This window comes from Macaca thibetana, chromosome 11, assembly GCF_024542745.1.
Source record: "Macaca thibetana thibetana isolate TM-01 chromosome 11, ASM2454274v1, whole genome shotgun sequence".
Classification (NCBI taxonomy): domain Eukaryota; kingdom Metazoa; phylum Chordata; class Mammalia; order Primates; family Cercopithecidae; genus Macaca; species Macaca thibetana.
In genome coordinates this window covers 20585042-20602444 of record NC_065588.1, presented here as the reverse complement: position 1 = coordinate 20602444, position 17403 = coordinate 20585042, and the positions used below count along the sequence as shown (strand labels likewise).

The 17403-nt window shown below is 40.9% G+C and overlaps 1 protein-coding gene across 1 annotated transcript in view; it reads right to left on the bottom strand.

Annotated features, from left to right (window-relative positions):
* PDE3A (phosphodiesterase 3A) overlaps positions 1–1520 on the bottom strand; it is a 314907-nt gene extending 313387 nt beyond the window's left edge. Inside the window, exon 1 of the mRNA XM_050747593.1 lies at positions 283–1520. Within this exon, the coding sequence (XP_050603550.1) occupies positions 283–1242 (960 nt within the window). The 5' untranslated portion in view covers positions 1243–1520. The remainder of the gene's footprint in view (positions 1–282) is intronic.
* Between the last annotated feature and the right edge of the window lie 15883 nt (positions 1521–17403).

Below are 17403 nucleotides of genomic sequence, written 5' to 3'. Positions count from 1 at the left end.
ACCAGGTGTAGCAGATCTAAAAAGTTGGCCCAGCTGTGGAAGACCCTACACATGCCATCTAGTTTTGTTACTCAATCGTGTTTCAGTTGTTCCCGTTATAAAACTATTGTGTGAAAGGCGGGGGGGGGGGAACCTGCTAGTTTCTTATTAATTCTGAAGTTAGACCACTTTTCTAGGCTATCTTCCCTTTAGTTGCCAGCGCTCGGATTCTCTCCACTCTGCGCCGGTTCCCAAGTGTTTCAAGTTTCCCCAAGAGCCGAGAGAGGAGTTGCCGGTGCTTACCTGTTCCCTCGGTATACAGGGCAGGGAGGTCCTCCGATGGGACTTGCTGCTGCAGCCGGACATCTCGGCGGACACGACAGAGCTGGACCGCCTCCTCCTCTTAAACACCGGGATATCTTCCTTGGTCCCAGCAATCAGCTGGGACCCCAAATGCTCCCTTGGAGCCGCCTCCGCGGACTGCGGCAAGATTTGTTCCACGTACCTGGCCAAGAGGATCCCCAGCACGCCGGCCAAGTACGCCAGGTAAGGTCTCCAGGCGACCTTGAACCTCTCTAAGGAAATGAGGGACACGGTCCTGACCGCGCTAGTCAAGGCGATCATGAGGACGCCCAGCCTCAGCCTCAGCACCAGCCATGTCGCGGCGGCCAAGCAGCTGAGCACCACCCCCGCGGCTGGGAGCGAGAGTAAGTGATCCTCCCCGACGCCCAGCCCAATCTGGACGAGCGCTTCCCCCCCACAGCAGGCGGCCAGCAGCGCGACAGCCAGAGGCAGGCGCACCCCGGCGCGCAGGAGGTACAAGCCCATCCAGAAGAAGGCACACAGGAGACTGAAGAGCAGCGCCGAGGGCTGCAGCCAGGGGCTAAGCCGCGCGCCGCCCCCAGGAGCACCTCCCCGAGGCCCCGGGAAGACGCCCCCTTCTGCTCCCGGGGCTGCTTCCTCCTCCTCCTCCGCAGCCGCCTCCTTACACTGCTCCAGGTCACAGCCGACCTCCCCGCGAACCAGCCTCACCAGCAGCGCCAGCAGAAAGGACAGGGAGCCCGCGCACAGCGCGGAGGAAAGTTTCCGAGAGCGCCGGAGCGGCTGCAGCACTAGGTCTCCCAAGCAGCCACGGCAGCCCGAGTCCCGCGGCGATGCGGGCTCCGCACGATGGTGGCAGTCCCGGCCCGCCGTGGGGGCTTGACTCACCCCACTGTGGACGGGCTTGTCCCTGACTCGTGCAGCGTCGCCGGGCACTGCCATGGTATGGGGTGCCCTCTTCACCGAATTCCCAGTGGCCCCCCGACGCCCCCGCCCCGACCCACACGCGCGCGCGCGCGTGCACACACACACACACACACACGCTCTTCCCAATTCCACCCTCGGAATCCTTCTCCCCAGGCCCACAATCCACCGAAAGTTTCAGCTTTTGAATAACTCCTGGAGAATGCTAGATGCTCCAATGAGACTTCTTCAAGTTAAAAGCTAGCACGCTCAAGTTGAAAGCAAGCACGGGCAGAAACGATCAGGATTCCCCTTTTCTCTCTTTGAATATCTTTTACAGATTATCTGTTCTACCCCCACCCCCGACTTATATCCTCCGGGGTCTCTTCCTACTTCAGGATTTCAAAAATTGCCCAATGCATCCCGCGCACAGGAGCCGCTGACGCTGGAGGAGTCTGGGGCGCGGGGCGGGCTCCGGGCCATTCCGAGGCGCGGCTCGGCGCTGCGCTGCAGCGCGCCGGCCCGCGGCAGATGGAGGTCTCCCTTCTCTTCCTTCCTGCAGCTCTTTTTCTATCACTCTTTCTTTCTCCTCGGCCGATTCTCCCCGGCACGGCCCCAGGACGCGAATCGCCATTCCCTGGGGCAGAAAGCAAAGCCTCCCCCGCCTCTGTCAATCCAATTCATGGCAAAGGATGGAAAAAAAAAAAAAAAGGAAAAGGGGCTGAGAAAAAGTTGCTAAGTCCCGACGGAGAGAGAGCCAGACCGAGAGACTAGCGGCAGCCGCAGAAGGGAGGGAGGGAGAAGGAGCGAGCAAGAGAGGAAGGGAGGGTGAGAGGAAAGGGAGGGTGAGAAGGGAGAAGGAAATTTACTTTTTTTTTTTTTTTCTCCCCACTTCTTTTTGATGCAAGGTTGGTGGCGATTTGCAGTTTTGCAAAGGGGAAACGAGTGGAGACGACTGCTTGAAATTGTATAAAACTGGCAACTGGAGTGATCGACAATTCCGCTTTCTTTCTTTAAGGCAACTCCCTAGGAAAGCTTTCTCAGCCGAGCTCCCGCCCCCTCCTCCGGAGGAGGCGCTACCCTCAGCTCGATTGCTCCTTTGCTGGGAAAGCTGCCGGTTCAACATACAGGCTGGAGCAGGGGCTGCTGAGGCTGATCCACCGCCCAGCCCACCGCAGCCCCGGGGTGGGGGGGGGGGGGGGGGGGGCGGGGCTGCGGCTGGTCCTGAGGCTGAACTCCCTAGGACGTTGGAGGGAAAAAAATAAAAAAAGATAGTGTTTGCCTACTTGGCAGATGAGAGCCAACATACTTTCTACTGTCCCTGAAAATGACAGCCACTTCTGTCTTATTCAAAGATGCTCCCAAGTCAGGTACAACAGCAGTCCAATTTCAGGTGACATTGTAATCCTTTGGTTGCTCCTGCTGGAAGGTCTGTTTTATGAGAACCCAAGCCTGGCCTGTTGGTTCAAATGATGGAAGAATCAGCCTTACCTAGACCACAATAATATAAAAAGAAAGGAAGGAGAGGCAGCAGTCATTTAAATCCAGTGTATGAGTATTACACAACAGTTTTTGACTGTGGAAGGTAAAATTACATTGAGATTTAGTGACCATATCCTCAAAACAGGTTAACAAAGTTTAGAAGCCCAGATAGTTCATCAAAAATTAAAGAAAAACCTCAAGGGAGAGGTGAGGATAGGTGGGTTAACACTAGGAGAGATCTTAGAAGACTGACTATGGCTGCAAAATACTACATCTTTGAGCAAAGCATATGAAAAAAATCAGGACCTTAGTTATTAATGAGTAAAGGTTCATGTACAGCAGCAATGTGATATTTGAGAAACTAAAAGAAAATTTTCAAGCTAACTTTTTTTTTTTTTTGGCAGATTATGAAAAAGAATTCAGTATCTATTCAATGGGCTTAAACTCTATTGATGTTCCTTGGGATCTGGTTGTCTTTTTAAAACTAAAACAAGAACATGATACTCCACTTTTAACATGGCCATCTTAGATGTCATTTGCCCTCACTAATAATAATCTTAATCCAATTTTGTCTTAATTATCTTGACATTCCAGGTTAAAGTGTATTTACAGCCTAAAGCATTTAGATAATTGATTCAATATGCCACTGTATTTTATGTGTAGACATGAAGCAATAAAAAAAGCCAAAAGGAGATCCTTAAGATAAAATTAATTTATGGGGACAGGGGGAGAAGATGGTTTAAGTTTTAAACAGCTTCATGGGAAGCAGCCTGCTCTAGTAGGAGGCAGATATTAATATTATGACATAAGTAGATACGAGAAACTGTAAAGGTACAGCTTCTCTCTGTCAGATGTCCAGAATTGTGCTACCACCCAGGAGTATGAGTTGGGCAGCTAGTCAATGGCAGTAGGCACCATCTGTTTAATAATTAAGGAAACAGGAGCAGCAATGTCTCTGCCAAAGACAAATGAGCCCCCTAGCATGCACACATACTTTCATGAGTTTCCTTTTTAGACATATGATTCATATGCCAGATCCTACCTGGGACACGTCGGAGTGAAAACCCTTGATTGGAAAATCGTTCATATCTGTTGGCATCAAAAATGACATATTAAAATAATAAACTGTACAAGTCTGGCATATATCAAGGTTAAAAAGAAAAGCAGAGTAAGGGAAATTTTAGAATATTTCAATTTTATCTGTCCCCTACCCCCACAATTATCTCAGTTCTTTAGAAAATTTAATATAATAGTATCATAAAAACTGAACACTTAGGGTAGGGGAAGCAGACGTTTTTTAGAAGTTGTAACAGGAAAAAATGGCATTTGTTAATGGCAGCAAAACAAGAATATCCTAAATCCACGTGTTAAACAATAACATCCTAGAACTCTTCAATAAAATAAGGAGGAGATAATTTTTTTTTTTTTTTTTTTGAGACAGAGTCTCACTCAGTCGCCCAGGCTGAAGTGCAGTGGCGCGATCTCGGCTCACTGCAAGCTCCGCCTCCCAGGTTCACGCCATTCTCCTGCCTCAGCCACCCAAGTAGCTGGGACTACAGGCGCCCGACGCCACGCCCAGCTAATTTTTTGCATTTTTAGTAGAGACGGGATTTCACTGTGTTAGCCAGGATGGTCTCAATCTCTTGACCTCGTGATCCGCCCGCCTCGGCCTCCCAAAGTGCTGGGGTTACAGGCGTGAGCCACCGCGCCCGGCCGCCATCCAGGTTTCTTTAACAAATCATAATCAAAAAGTTATTTGTCCCATCGAAAGAAAAGAAGGTAGATTTTCCCCCCATACCATCCAGAACCCAGAGGCAAGTGAACAAAAACAACAAAATGCTAACGTTAGAGAGATGCAGAAACCTGCAGGACTATACTAACTGAAAGAAGCAACTAATAATGTACCTTTAACAGAGTACATTAAATGAAATAAGCTGCAATACATAAACTGGATAGGGAGCAATCACATATCAACACTGCCCATTTTCTACAGATGGTGGTGAGTCCTAGTTTAAGAAAGTGACAACACAGCTGAAGAATAAGGAAAACGTTGTACATGCAGAAAAATAGTAGAACATGGACATCAGAAATAAACATTTAAATTTTACTTAAAAAATCTTACACTTAGCCAAATCTAGCAAACCTGTTTTTATAGTTTTTTGGGAAGAGGATCCAACCCATCACATTTGAGCTTTATTAAATATAGTTAAGCATCAGGGGATTCTATTGTAAAATTCAGTAAGTTTACATTCCGTAGTATGGGTTCAATCATTCTCTGCTACCTATCTGATTATTATATATTTATATCTAATAGGCAGCTAAAATATATGGTATCCAAAACAAAATTCTTAACTTACAATTCGCTTCCTCCCTATCCCCTATCCACCCAAAATATATTTTCTCAATATATATTTACATCCAGTAAATATATATTTACATCCCAGTAAAGAACATAACCATCTACCTAGTTGCTCAGGCCCCAGAAGAGGGAACTGCTCTTGATTCTTTCCTTTGTTTATCTTGCTTTACTTTTAGTCGATTAGGAAATCCACTGATCCTCTCTAAAATGTATTCTAAATTCATTTACTTTTCACCGTCCCTCTTATAATAACCTACCAAAGACCCATCATCTTCCTTGGCCAGGACAACTGCAGTAACTAACTGATCTTGCCCTACTTATAATTCATTTTCTATATAGCAGAGTAATACTTTAAAAATATAAATTGAATTATGTCCCTCCCCTATTTAAAATGATCCAAAGGCTACCCATTGTAGTTGCAGAATCCAGTCCTCATCACAGTCCTCATGACAGTTTTACAAGGACCTACATGATCTTTCCAAGTAATTCTCTCTGACCTCTCCTCCTATTCCAATGCTCCTACTTCACTGGTGAAGCACTATTTATTAGAGCTTTCTTCAATGACAGATAGACCCTCTGCTGTCCAGTATGGTAGCCACTAACCACATGTGGCCGTTGAATACTTGAACCATGGTTGGTGTCACTGAGGAGCGGAACTTTTGGGAAGAGGATCTAACCCATCACATTTGAGCTTTTATTTTATTTTATTTTAAATTTTAATACATTCACTTGGCTAGTGTCTACAGAAATGGAGAATGCATCTCTAATACCCCAAGCCACCTTTGTGGTCTTCATACATGTGAAATGGGAAACCGTGTTCAGGGCCTCGGTATCCAGAGATTTTCACATAGCTGGCCCCTTGTGCTCCATCAAGTCTAATCTCAAATGTTACTTTATTTCCGAAAGGCTTTTTTTCCCAAGAATCTTATCAAAAACTTGTTGGACACCCCATGTGCACATACACACTTTTTCTCTCACTATCATCCTACCCTATTTCATTGTATTTATATCACTTATCACTATATAAAATGGTCTTGTTCATTTATTTGTTTTCTCACTTATCATTTATCTCTGTTCACTAGGGTGTTAGTGCCATGTGAACAAGGACCATGAATATCTTTCTTGTTTGCTGTGTATCTCCAATTACCAGAATAGTGCCTGGCATATGATGGAAGCTTGTCTTAGTGTGTTTATTGTTGCTATGAAAGAATACCTGAGATTGGGTAATGCATCATGAGGTGATTTAATCATATGAACATCACAGAATATACTTACACAAACCAGATGTGTGACCTACTACACATCCCGGTTATATGGTATAGCCTATTGCCCCTAGGCTACAAATGTGTACAGCATGTTACTGTAGTAAATACTGTAGGCAGTTGTAACACAAGGGTAAATGTTTGTGTATCTAAACATAGAAAGGGCACAAAGTACCGTATTGTAATCATACGGGACCACTGTGGTATATGTGGTTTGTCATTGACCAAAACATTGTTAGCAGTGCAAGCCTATATCAATACTTACATTACTCATCTATTAGAGAAATAGGTAATTGTCAAAGTTTTGAAAACTTTGTATTGATTACCTGATGAAATGTCTACAATCCATAGCAGTTTTCTGGTAGGCTTAAGGATAAAGCAGTGTAAACCTGCTTTTCAGTAATGTGTAAGCTGAGAAATTAGGAGACACCTAAATATGAGTGACTGACTAAGATGTCATAGCTCACATTACGATTTAGGACATAGTCTCCAACTGTGCCAATTAACAACAATAGGGGATTAACTTAAGATTTAAAAAAGTAAACATTTTGCCAAGATAGACTTTATTAATACTTATTATTTCACATATAGTCAGAGAAAAATGCAGAAACCTTGCATTTTTAGATGCATCATCTGCCTTTTTTTTTTAATGCTGCCACTCAAAATGCAGTGCCTGCCCAATAAATTGCTGATAAACAGCCAAAGGCTGAATTCTTATTGACTTCATGAGCAAATAGTTCAGGTTTACAGCAGCTACTGATGTACAGGCCAGTCTAAAATGTTAGAAATTAAGGATGATTTGCATTTTTAAGCTGGAGTGTATTATTGAGAAACCTGTGAAGGTTGCTGATAGAAAGGAAGATATAAGTATAGCCTATTTCTTTGTTCTATTATATTTCAACACCACTGAATTTTAAAGTTAGTTTTACTTACCTGTAAGTGTTATAATAGCACCCAAACTGCTACTTTTTATATGTGATAGAAGGATTCCAGGACAAAATTTATATACAGCATAGAAACATCCTTGATCTATAAATGTGATGCTCTTTTGCATGAAATATACCAAGGTCTCTAAATATTAATGGAGTGTTTTAAGCTACCTTAATTATCATTTTGGAGAAAATTCTAATAAGCAGCCAAATGTCTAAAATTAGGCAATTGATAGAAGGGAAAATAGGAAAAAAGAACACAGATAATTTACTAATTGAAAATCTACCCTGAGTAATTGATCACCTACTGCTCTTTTCCTTTATAACTATCTAAGGAGAACACACATTTAAAATTAGAATGGAATTTTAAAAAGAGTTAAATAACCACTCATCTTTATGTAAATATAATTGAAAATACTGTCACTTGACTTGTTATCTTATCTTACTTATATTTACAATTCTTTTTTTATTTGTGGCTGTGTTGGATCTTACAGAATCTAGAGCTATTTGTTATATCATCTATCATCTCTCAAATGCTTTTCTCCCCCAAAGTTTTAGCCTCAAAAGGGCAATTTCATTTATGACTATGAAATGTCTAGTTGGCTTTCACACAACAACTATGTTGTGAGAGTAGAGAAAAAGTGTTAAAATACAGTATTTAAAAAATAATTACCTATAGAACCTATAGAAAAGAAATAATCAATGTCTAAAAATACTTAATATTTACACTTAAAGACTTAGACTCAAATACAAAAATCAAAATGCTTAATGATTAGTATCTCTCCCACTAATACAAAGGTCAGAAAAGAAGCATCATCTGAGATTGTCAGTATAATCAGTATCTTGTATTCAGTGACTAAAAAGGAAGTGCTCATACTAGTTAATCTGAGTTGTTCTCTGCCTGAAACTGTAAGGCATTTTTTTCATTCTACCGGAACCACAGAACTATGGTAACTTTCCACAGAAATGGCAAATTACATACAGAGCTTAGGCTCAATGAGTTCCTTTAGCCAAAATCTAGAAATAGGGCATTTTGAGCTCAGTAAGAACAGTAAGTGATGCATGGAAGAAATCAATGTGGTTCTCCCATTCCAGAAAAGGGAGAACCTCCAAAATATAGGTAAAAATGTGAGTTTTCTCTGATAATGTCTCCTCTTCCTGACCGAATCTTTACATTGATTTTTTAATTTTATTTCTTATTTGTTTTGTTTTTTGCTTTCTAAAGATCCTTCAATGAGAAATTTTAGTCCATTTACATTTGAGAACTAATTTGGCATTGTTCTGATTTTGTTATTATAATTAATATAGTACATAAAAAGATATAGATGACACATAATTAAGAGTTCTGGAAGTTATGGGTGACACACAGTTAAAAAGGGCCAGAGAAAGGTCTCAGATTCTCCTATATTAAAATAATTATTATCACTCACCATGTATCTTATCTAATTTCATACCTCAAATATCAATTATTCAAGGGACTGAAGAAAAGCCCAGAAGAAACTCGTACAAGTCATTTCATTACTGCATATTAATATTGGAGAGTTCCCTTAAATTTACTCATATAGGTTTATTTGAGAAAAAGGGATTTCTTATCTATAAATATGTTTATACCCCAATAAGAAAGTCACTCAAACAGGTGTTCTGTTTTGCTACTCTATAAAATAAGAGTTCACGATAAAATTTCGAACCAATCTGCTGAATTTTCTCCCATAGAAATGCTAATCGTTCTACTAAAATTTCCATACATCTCCTTTCTTCTAGACCTTACTAAAAAGCCAATATTCCTACCCAACTGGAACAAGATTGTAGAACACAGGGATGCATCCTTAACCTTATAAAAATGCTTTGGAATTTTTAATGAGCAGAAGTGGTCAGAACCTCAGTCATGCATCTCATCCAATAGATGGTTCTCCTGTAGCTCAGTGCTCCATAACCCAGGCTGAAGTTGGCTCAGCACCACCTTGGGATGGAAGAGGGCCACCTACTGAATCACCGCCACCACATCCTGCAGCATCCTCCATCCAAGTCTTCCCTGGGCCCACCCCTGCTGAACTCCCAAGGTCAGAAGAGATCACAGCTTTAGAGCATTTCATTACAAATTTTAAATTTCCAGTCTCTGGTTTTCATATTGCATTTCAAGATCAACATCCTTATTAGTAGTCGTATATTTTTTATTTTGAAATTTTATAACACCTTTTCCACTGGGAAATTCCAAGCAGGCTACTGAACTTCATTGCCACACAGGCAGAAATCCACATAACACCCCTGTGAAGGAGGTGTTAAATGACAGAAAGAGAGAGAGAGCGCGCACCATCACCTACTCTTACAAAAGTCCAATCCTTAATAATTAATGAATGAAAAGACATCTTGAGTCCAGTGGTCACTGGGAGTAATTGGCGTATATTTTCTCAGCTGCCTCTGAATGAAAATGGTAATAATTTAACCAATATATTTGGGCTGACAGCTAGGCTAAATTAAGTTCTCTCTTGCACCCAAGCAGTAGAACTAAGTGGGATCTGAACAGACTACTCTCTGTTACCACTTGATTGTGGAAAACTCACATGTAGTGCTCAGTAACTGAGTATTTCAAGTCCTGCTCACATTTACAATGTCTTTCTCTATCCTCGGTTAAAAGGTCCTGAAAATTGGGAGGACACAAGATTACATTTGTTTTATACCTTTTCTCTGTCCTCAATCCTTATGTAAAAGCTTTTGGTGTTTAAATGATAATATAAGAGGTTACTTTGAGTGATAAAATCAAGAGTCCAGCTATCCAGATGAAATTACATGACATAAATGTATAGTTCATAGTATAGCTTGGTGGTTATCAGCCTCATATTGAATGCCTCCTTTTATAACAAATATTTTATAGTATCACTGTAGCAGACACTATCGGTTCCCCTCCCATATTCCCTAGTCTGTACACACCAGTGACATCCTATTTCTGGTCTCTGCTGAGGGACTTCTGGCTGCAGAGAGTACTTGGCTCACACACATTGTGGCAGTCCAGAAGATGATAGCCTGACAGAATATAAAATGACCTCATACAGGTTCAGACAATTGGGAGGAGAAGGTGGTTGGGGCAGATCTTCTACCTAGGAACACAGTCAATGTTTCACTATACCCAAAACTTTGGATGTGGCCTAAACATATTGGGCATCACGTGCCAGTAGACTAGCAAGCAAAGAAGTTACTATACTGATTTTCATGACCAGATAGGGTTACTGCTACACATTCAAGACAGGGAAAGATATGACTGAAACTCAGAGAATTCATGGAGGTGCCCTAATGTGGTTTGGATCTATGTCCCCAACCAAATCCCACGTCCAACTGTAATCATCAGTGTTGGAGATGGGGCCTGGTGGGAGGTGATTGGATCATGGGGTCAGATCCTTCATAAATGGTTTATCACCATCAGTTCTTGTGATAGAGCTCTCATGAGATCTGGTTACTTAAAAGTGTGTAGCACCTCCCCTCACTCTGTCTTGCTCCTGCTCCCACCACGTGAGATGCTTCACTCCCCCTGTGCCTTCTGCCATGATTGGAAGCTTCCTGAGGCCTCCCCAGAAGCAAAAGCTGCCATGCTTCTTGTACAGTCTGCAAAACCATGAGCCAATTAAACCTCTCTTCTTTATAAATTTTCCAGTTTCAAGTATTTCTTTAAAGCAATGTGAGGACAAACTAATACATACCTCTTGATGCTTCCATTCCAAGGGATAATCTGATAAGAACAGGGCAAGTTAAGGGTCCAGAGGTTTCATGGATCTAGGTCTATGTTACCCAACTAGGCCAATGACTTAGGCTAATAGAAGTCCTGACTGAGAGTAAAGGTGAGGAGACTCCAGAGTGGGGGCAGAAGAGGAAGCTTCCATCAAAAGAAGGTACTAACCTGGGGCAGGACAAAAAAATATGGTGATATATTAATATGCTTCCATTCCAAGGGATAATCTGATAAGAACAGGGCAAGTTAAGAATCCAGAGGTTTCATGGATCTAGGTCTATGTTACCCAACTAGGCCAATGAGGCAGAAGAGGAAATATCACCTATAGGTGATATTTCTATTTGTCTTAGAAATTGTGTGTGTGCATGCGTGTGTGTGTGTGTGTGTGTGAAGTGGGTGGGGACTGGGTATCCCTTTGTAGAATGAGTAACGGAGCAGATTAACGTAAAGCAGAACATGAATGGAGCTGGATGATCCAGCAGGTGGATTGTAGCAGATGATGGTAGCACTCCCATCATCAGCCCTCACTTTCCCTGTAAATGCCTACAACCCTTTCTGCAAACACTTGTGCTTCCTTGTCTACAGGGAGCCTCTGAGGAAGCTCCCAGACTCCAATAATGCAAAGCAAAGCAAAATAGTGCTTATGTGGGTCTGGAATAGCTTTTACTTTAAAAACTGCACTCCTCGCCTTGTGCATAACAACACTGTACACTTGTGTACCTCTCTGTGTGCTTCAGAACCTCTGTGACCCGTCAGTCTACACACACTACATATCCCAGTCTCCAACCAGTGGTTTTTGGATCCTTCCTCATTGGAGTTCTCCATTCAATAAAATGTTGTATCCACTGTCTCAAGTGTTGATTTTATTATTTAGGCTTCTGCACTTTAATCACTTTGCTTTTCCCTGGCATGGTATTTTGCCAAGTAAGAGGCTCTCGTAGCACAACTCTGGGACCCCTCCATTTCCAGAGATAACAGGCTTGACTTTCTCTCAGCCCCAGAGAGGCCAACTTAGATAATGACTGTTGAAAATATCATTTGAAAATGCTATTTTTCAAACAAAAACCTTTATTTTTACATGTTTTCAGAGTCACAGTAGTGGAAGGGCCTAAATATAGTACAAATGTAGTTATCTCTAGCTACATTTAGGAAGGTTGGCCGGGATTATATTTTTGAAAGTTGTAATCATTTTCACGAGAATGGCAATAGCAGAATATACTGGTCCTTAACATTTTAAGCATTTAGTCAAAAAGGGTCACATCTTTACCTCTCAGGCATTATGTAAGTTGGAAAGGAGGTTCATACTTGATAAGATTTTTTATGAATTTGGGCTTGGACACATTCGAAGTAACAGGTGAAGAAAGAAACAAAATATGTCACACAAGTTGTCATCTAGAAGAGCCCTCAGGAAATCAATACCATAGTTTCTGGGGAAAAGGAGGCTGTAAGAGTCTAAACCAGTAAGTCGAATGGGAAGAAAAGAGTGCCACTCTGGAAAAAGAAGGAACAAGTCTGTACAGTTTACTCTAATATGGAGAATGCATTTTTTATTATCTCACCATGAGTACCACTGAACTGAAATGAAGACGAGGCTATCCTGCAATGCGGGGGGTGTCAGCATAGAGAGATGTGAGCAGGGTCATGTGATAAGCATGAGCCAGTAACTAAGGAAGACAGAAAGAGATACCATAAGATACTTCAGCAGCTATGGCAGTTGTTAGGAGGTATGTTCTTTACAGTAATCACTATTTTGACTCATTCTGTAACTGTAGCACCATATTCATCTATGCCCTGACTAAAATGCCCTTGGAAAATCAGATTGTGAATACGAACTTCAAAAGGTATCCTTTGTCCCTTTTTCCACTTCCATGTTAATTATTAATATATCACCATATTTTTATGTCCTGCCCCAGGTTAGTACCTTCTTTTGATGGAAGATATTGGGCAAAATATTACAGTAACTAGGCAAAAACTTCAGGCATACATCTAACAATATCAATAGTAAACACTTCAAAGAAGAATAAAATGTAGCATAAAATGTTCAGATGTAGAAGTCATCCTTTTATTGTAAAAATAACATGGACTAAAAATAGATAAAAGACATTTTTATTAATAAATGTACAAAAATGCCCAAATTATATTTAGACACACTTAACTAAATAAAAATGGTGATTTGGTGGGTTCAGTTTGTATCTGTACTAAAGTTACTAAAAAACTATAGATTCCTACATAGGTGTTATCCTAAAATGATGTGAATATTTCAGATTGACTAGAAATAAACTATTATCCAGCTAAAATGTAAACTCACCAATTCTCACTAAAACTTTATTTTTAATCATATTTATCCAATCTCAAATTGAGCCTTCTTAGGAAAGATCGTTAAAATATTGTAGAAGAAATGAACAATTCTTCACCTGAGTGTTTATTTCTCTCTCCTTGGACCATGGCCTGAATTTGGTTTGGGAAAGAGTCACAGTTCAGATTTTTCCACAGGCCTTCTTGACCTACACAAGTCGGCTTGCTATAAACCAAACCCCTGCAGCTTTCCTATCCTGGCAAAGCTGGGAAAGCCATAAATACTTTTGGCAAAGTAGAACCCTAAAATAAGACAAGGTTTTTTATTTCAAGATCATATAACATTGGTCAAAGTGGCATACTGAGGCAACTAGCTAAAACATATTTTTAAAGCAAATATGTGGTGATATCGAAATATTTCTCACACTAATCCATGTCAACGACCTAGTTGAGGTTTTACAACACTGGGCCGTGTAAGATACGTTGTTTTGGATGGAGATTATAAACAAATCTGGATTCTGCTGGTTGAAAGGAAAAGGTGCTGATGTGCTTTAGCCCCTCAGAAACAGAGCTCCCACCCAGAGGGGTTTAAAGTATCAGAAACTTAAGAGCACTCCTTAGGCCAGTGGTTTCCAAACTGTCGTGCATTTCAGAATCCACCGGAGGACTTGGCGAGGCTCAACCCCTGAGTTTCTGATTCGCTAGGTCAAAGGGAAGCCTGGAAATTTGTTTCTCAACAAATTCCCTGGAACTGCTAATTCTGCTGGCTCCAGGATCACACTTCAAGAACTACTGCATTAGACTGGCTTGGACATCACAGTAACCCTTCAGAACAAAGAGACCCTCAAGTCCCGCCCCATCAATACTGCATTTTCATCTATTACTTACTTGTGCTAAATTCACTAAGTTATTTACTTGGTAAATACTTGATATTCAGTTTGTTGAGGGTTAATCATTTGTACCACCCAAGTTCAGAATTTGAAAAGCTAATCAGAAGTCAAAGTAAAGAGAAAGTCCCAAACCTAGGGCTCCCATTTCTTTCCCCTCTCTGTAGGTTTCATTATCATCCCGAAATCTTCTGAATTGCAAAGAACCACAAGTGATGATTAGTTTGCATTGAAAAAATTTGGTTCTCATTGACATTGTTTTTTCTCAAAGTGGATTCATATTCTTAGCTACCCCACTGGGTCTACTATAAATACAGCACCCTAAAATGGTACAATGTATTTTTAAATGTCACATTATTTCACATAAGTACGATAATATAAAATAATATACGGCAACATAATATTTTAATTATGGCAGTGCATAGCATGGTAGATTGCACTGTTTTCCCTGAGCCTTCCCTACACTTCCCTGTGAGAGGATGACATACCCCAGCCCTTTGGCATCTGCTTTCCCTTCTCAGTGACACTAGCTCACTTCCTACCACGTTGACACTTGCCTTGGCTATGTGATTTGCTTTGGTCAATTATCCCAGGTCATCATTATCTTCTGTCTGCCATCAAACTGACATTTCCTGGGTAGAAGCTGTTCCTCTGGCCTTGTTCTTGAATGGAAATGATATGGAGCAGAGCCCCAGCTGACATGCATCATGAGTGAGAAATAAACCTGTTTTTCAAAGCCACTGAGATTTGAGATTTATGTGATACCACATAACTCAGCAAAAGTACAATATGAATATACAGAATACATAACATAAGAGAGGCACTTTAAATGACCTCCTTTATTGAGAAAGTGTCATGGAGAATATGAAGAGGATACCTGGAATTTACACTATTTCATTTGCACTAAATCTGAGATCCAGAAAGGTTAAATGATTTTCCTAAAGTCATACACTTAACTATGAGTATTTTCAAGCAAATGGAAGAGAAATACCAGTAATTGAGGGCCATGTTAGAAAATGTGCGAGTCTATACAGTTCACTGATGTCTAACATACAAACATGCAAGTGCTACACTGGAGTTTAAAAAGTAATCTGTGTTGGAAACTGGCTGTCTCAAATTTAAAACCGAGTTTGCTTAACCAGCAATCATTGTCATCATACTACTGCTGTGGAAGATACATACAGGGCTGCAATGAGGCCCCCAGCAAGCTAATGCCCAGATCACTTACCAGATGTAAAATGATTGTGAAGAAAAATACAATAGGTTGCTGCTACAAAATATTTGAATCTTATAACACATTTCCTTCAATCTAATTATTTGTCTACCAAAAAAATCTGTCAATGTGTATCTCCATTTCTAGCTTACTTAGGGGAAAAAATACACTGTTCAGGCTAAAGTGAACAGCTTATTCAGTTGTATTTCTCATTGCATAATAGAATTGCTCTTCTCCTCACCCCTCTCCAAAATCCCCAGCATCTTTCTTACTTGCAAATAACACATGGCATTTCCTTTGTTGGATAATTAATCGCTCCACTCAGCCCACACTATCAAGGTAGGTTGACTTCACTTTTGACTTCAGGACTGGCTAACATGAATCACATAAATAAGGCAATATAAAATAATATATGGCAACAGAATTTCTTTAATGTACTTGAACAGTGAGTAGCATGGTAGATTATATGGTTTCCCCAAGTCATTTTTACCCTTCCCTGTGAGAGGGGATGACATATTCCAGCCCTTTGGCATCTGCTTGCCCATCTTAATGACCCATTTTCTAACCCATTTTCTACCATGTTGACACTTGCCTTAGCTATGTGTAACCCACAACCCATCCCCCTGCCCTGGTGATTGGTTCATGTATGGGTATGTGACCTTGTGGGGGCCATGACGACAAGATCCAAAATAGTTGGGAAAGAGAGGCTATTCCTTCCACACTAAATGTGGAATCCGGAACTGCAGTGGTCAGTTTTTAATTAAGAAAAGAGATCATGTCTGCAAATGAATTCAATATGTGGGGGGAAATTAACCCAAGATGAAGAACCAGGTAATTGTTTAAGCCTCAACATCAAGCCAGCCAAACTTCCAAAGTTTATTGGTCATTTGAATCAATAAATTCCCTTTGTGTTTAAGCCAGCTTGACATTGGGATTTTTCTTACTTGCGATTAAGAGTCCTAAATTATAACATAGTAAATTAACAAGGTTGGCATTTTTCAGCCTCTTACGTGTTTAGAAAATGCAGGTTAGCCTCCCTGACATTCACAAACTGTGGGTGACTGACAAGATTATTTTGGCTGGGATGTCAAACTCTGAGCCTAGGTAAACTGACCAAGGTAAATGTCACCCTGTAAGGCTTATTAACAGCCAGCTGTTTTGCTATGAATTCTAAGGTTATCAAGCTTCCAATGTCATCCTGACTTTTTCTTTTAAATATATACAGATTATTGGGTAGCCTTATCCTGTTTTATTTTAGAGATGAGCTCAAAAGAGGAAACCCTTCTCTTCATGAAATTTGGAGTTGTTACACAAATCAACAGGTATTTATTGAATAATCACATTTGCCAGCCTAGTGTTAGTGTGTTGTATTCTGTAAGAATAAGTTTTTTTGAAGCAATCTTCTATAAAGAATGCTGCCTGGTAAGTTCAAAACAGAGGTCACAATCATGCTGACAAATTACTAGGCTCAGATTTTTATTATTATTGATACACAGAGAGTTTTTTTAACTGAAGGTTCTATAAAGAAAAGTATTAAATAAGAATGGCCGGCCGGGCGCAGTGGCTCATGCCTGCAATCCCAGCACTTGGGAGGCCGAGACGGGCGGATCATGAGGTCAGGAGATCAAGACCATCCTGGCTAAAATGGTGAAACCCCGTCTCTACTAAAAATACAAAAAACTAGCCGGGCGAGGTGGCGGGCGCCTGTAGTCCCAGCTACTCGGGAGGCTGAGGCAGGAGAATGGCGTGAACCCGGGAGGCGGAGCTTGCAATGAGCCGAGATCGCCTCTCTGCACTCCAGCCTGGAGAGAATCCGTCTCAAAAAAAAAAAAAAAAAAAGGCCTCGCAGTTTACTTGCATTTATATATAACATATTAGTAATGATACTGAGTACAGTTTGGAATTCTTTTCTAATTCTATATATTGACTCAGTGAGACTAGTGAAATGTCTCTGTTCAGGTACAGCACAATTTTCTTTATCTGTTGTCAATTTAACATGTACATCCTCTTCTTTATACCTCTAGCTCTTCTATATTGGGATAATTACGTCTC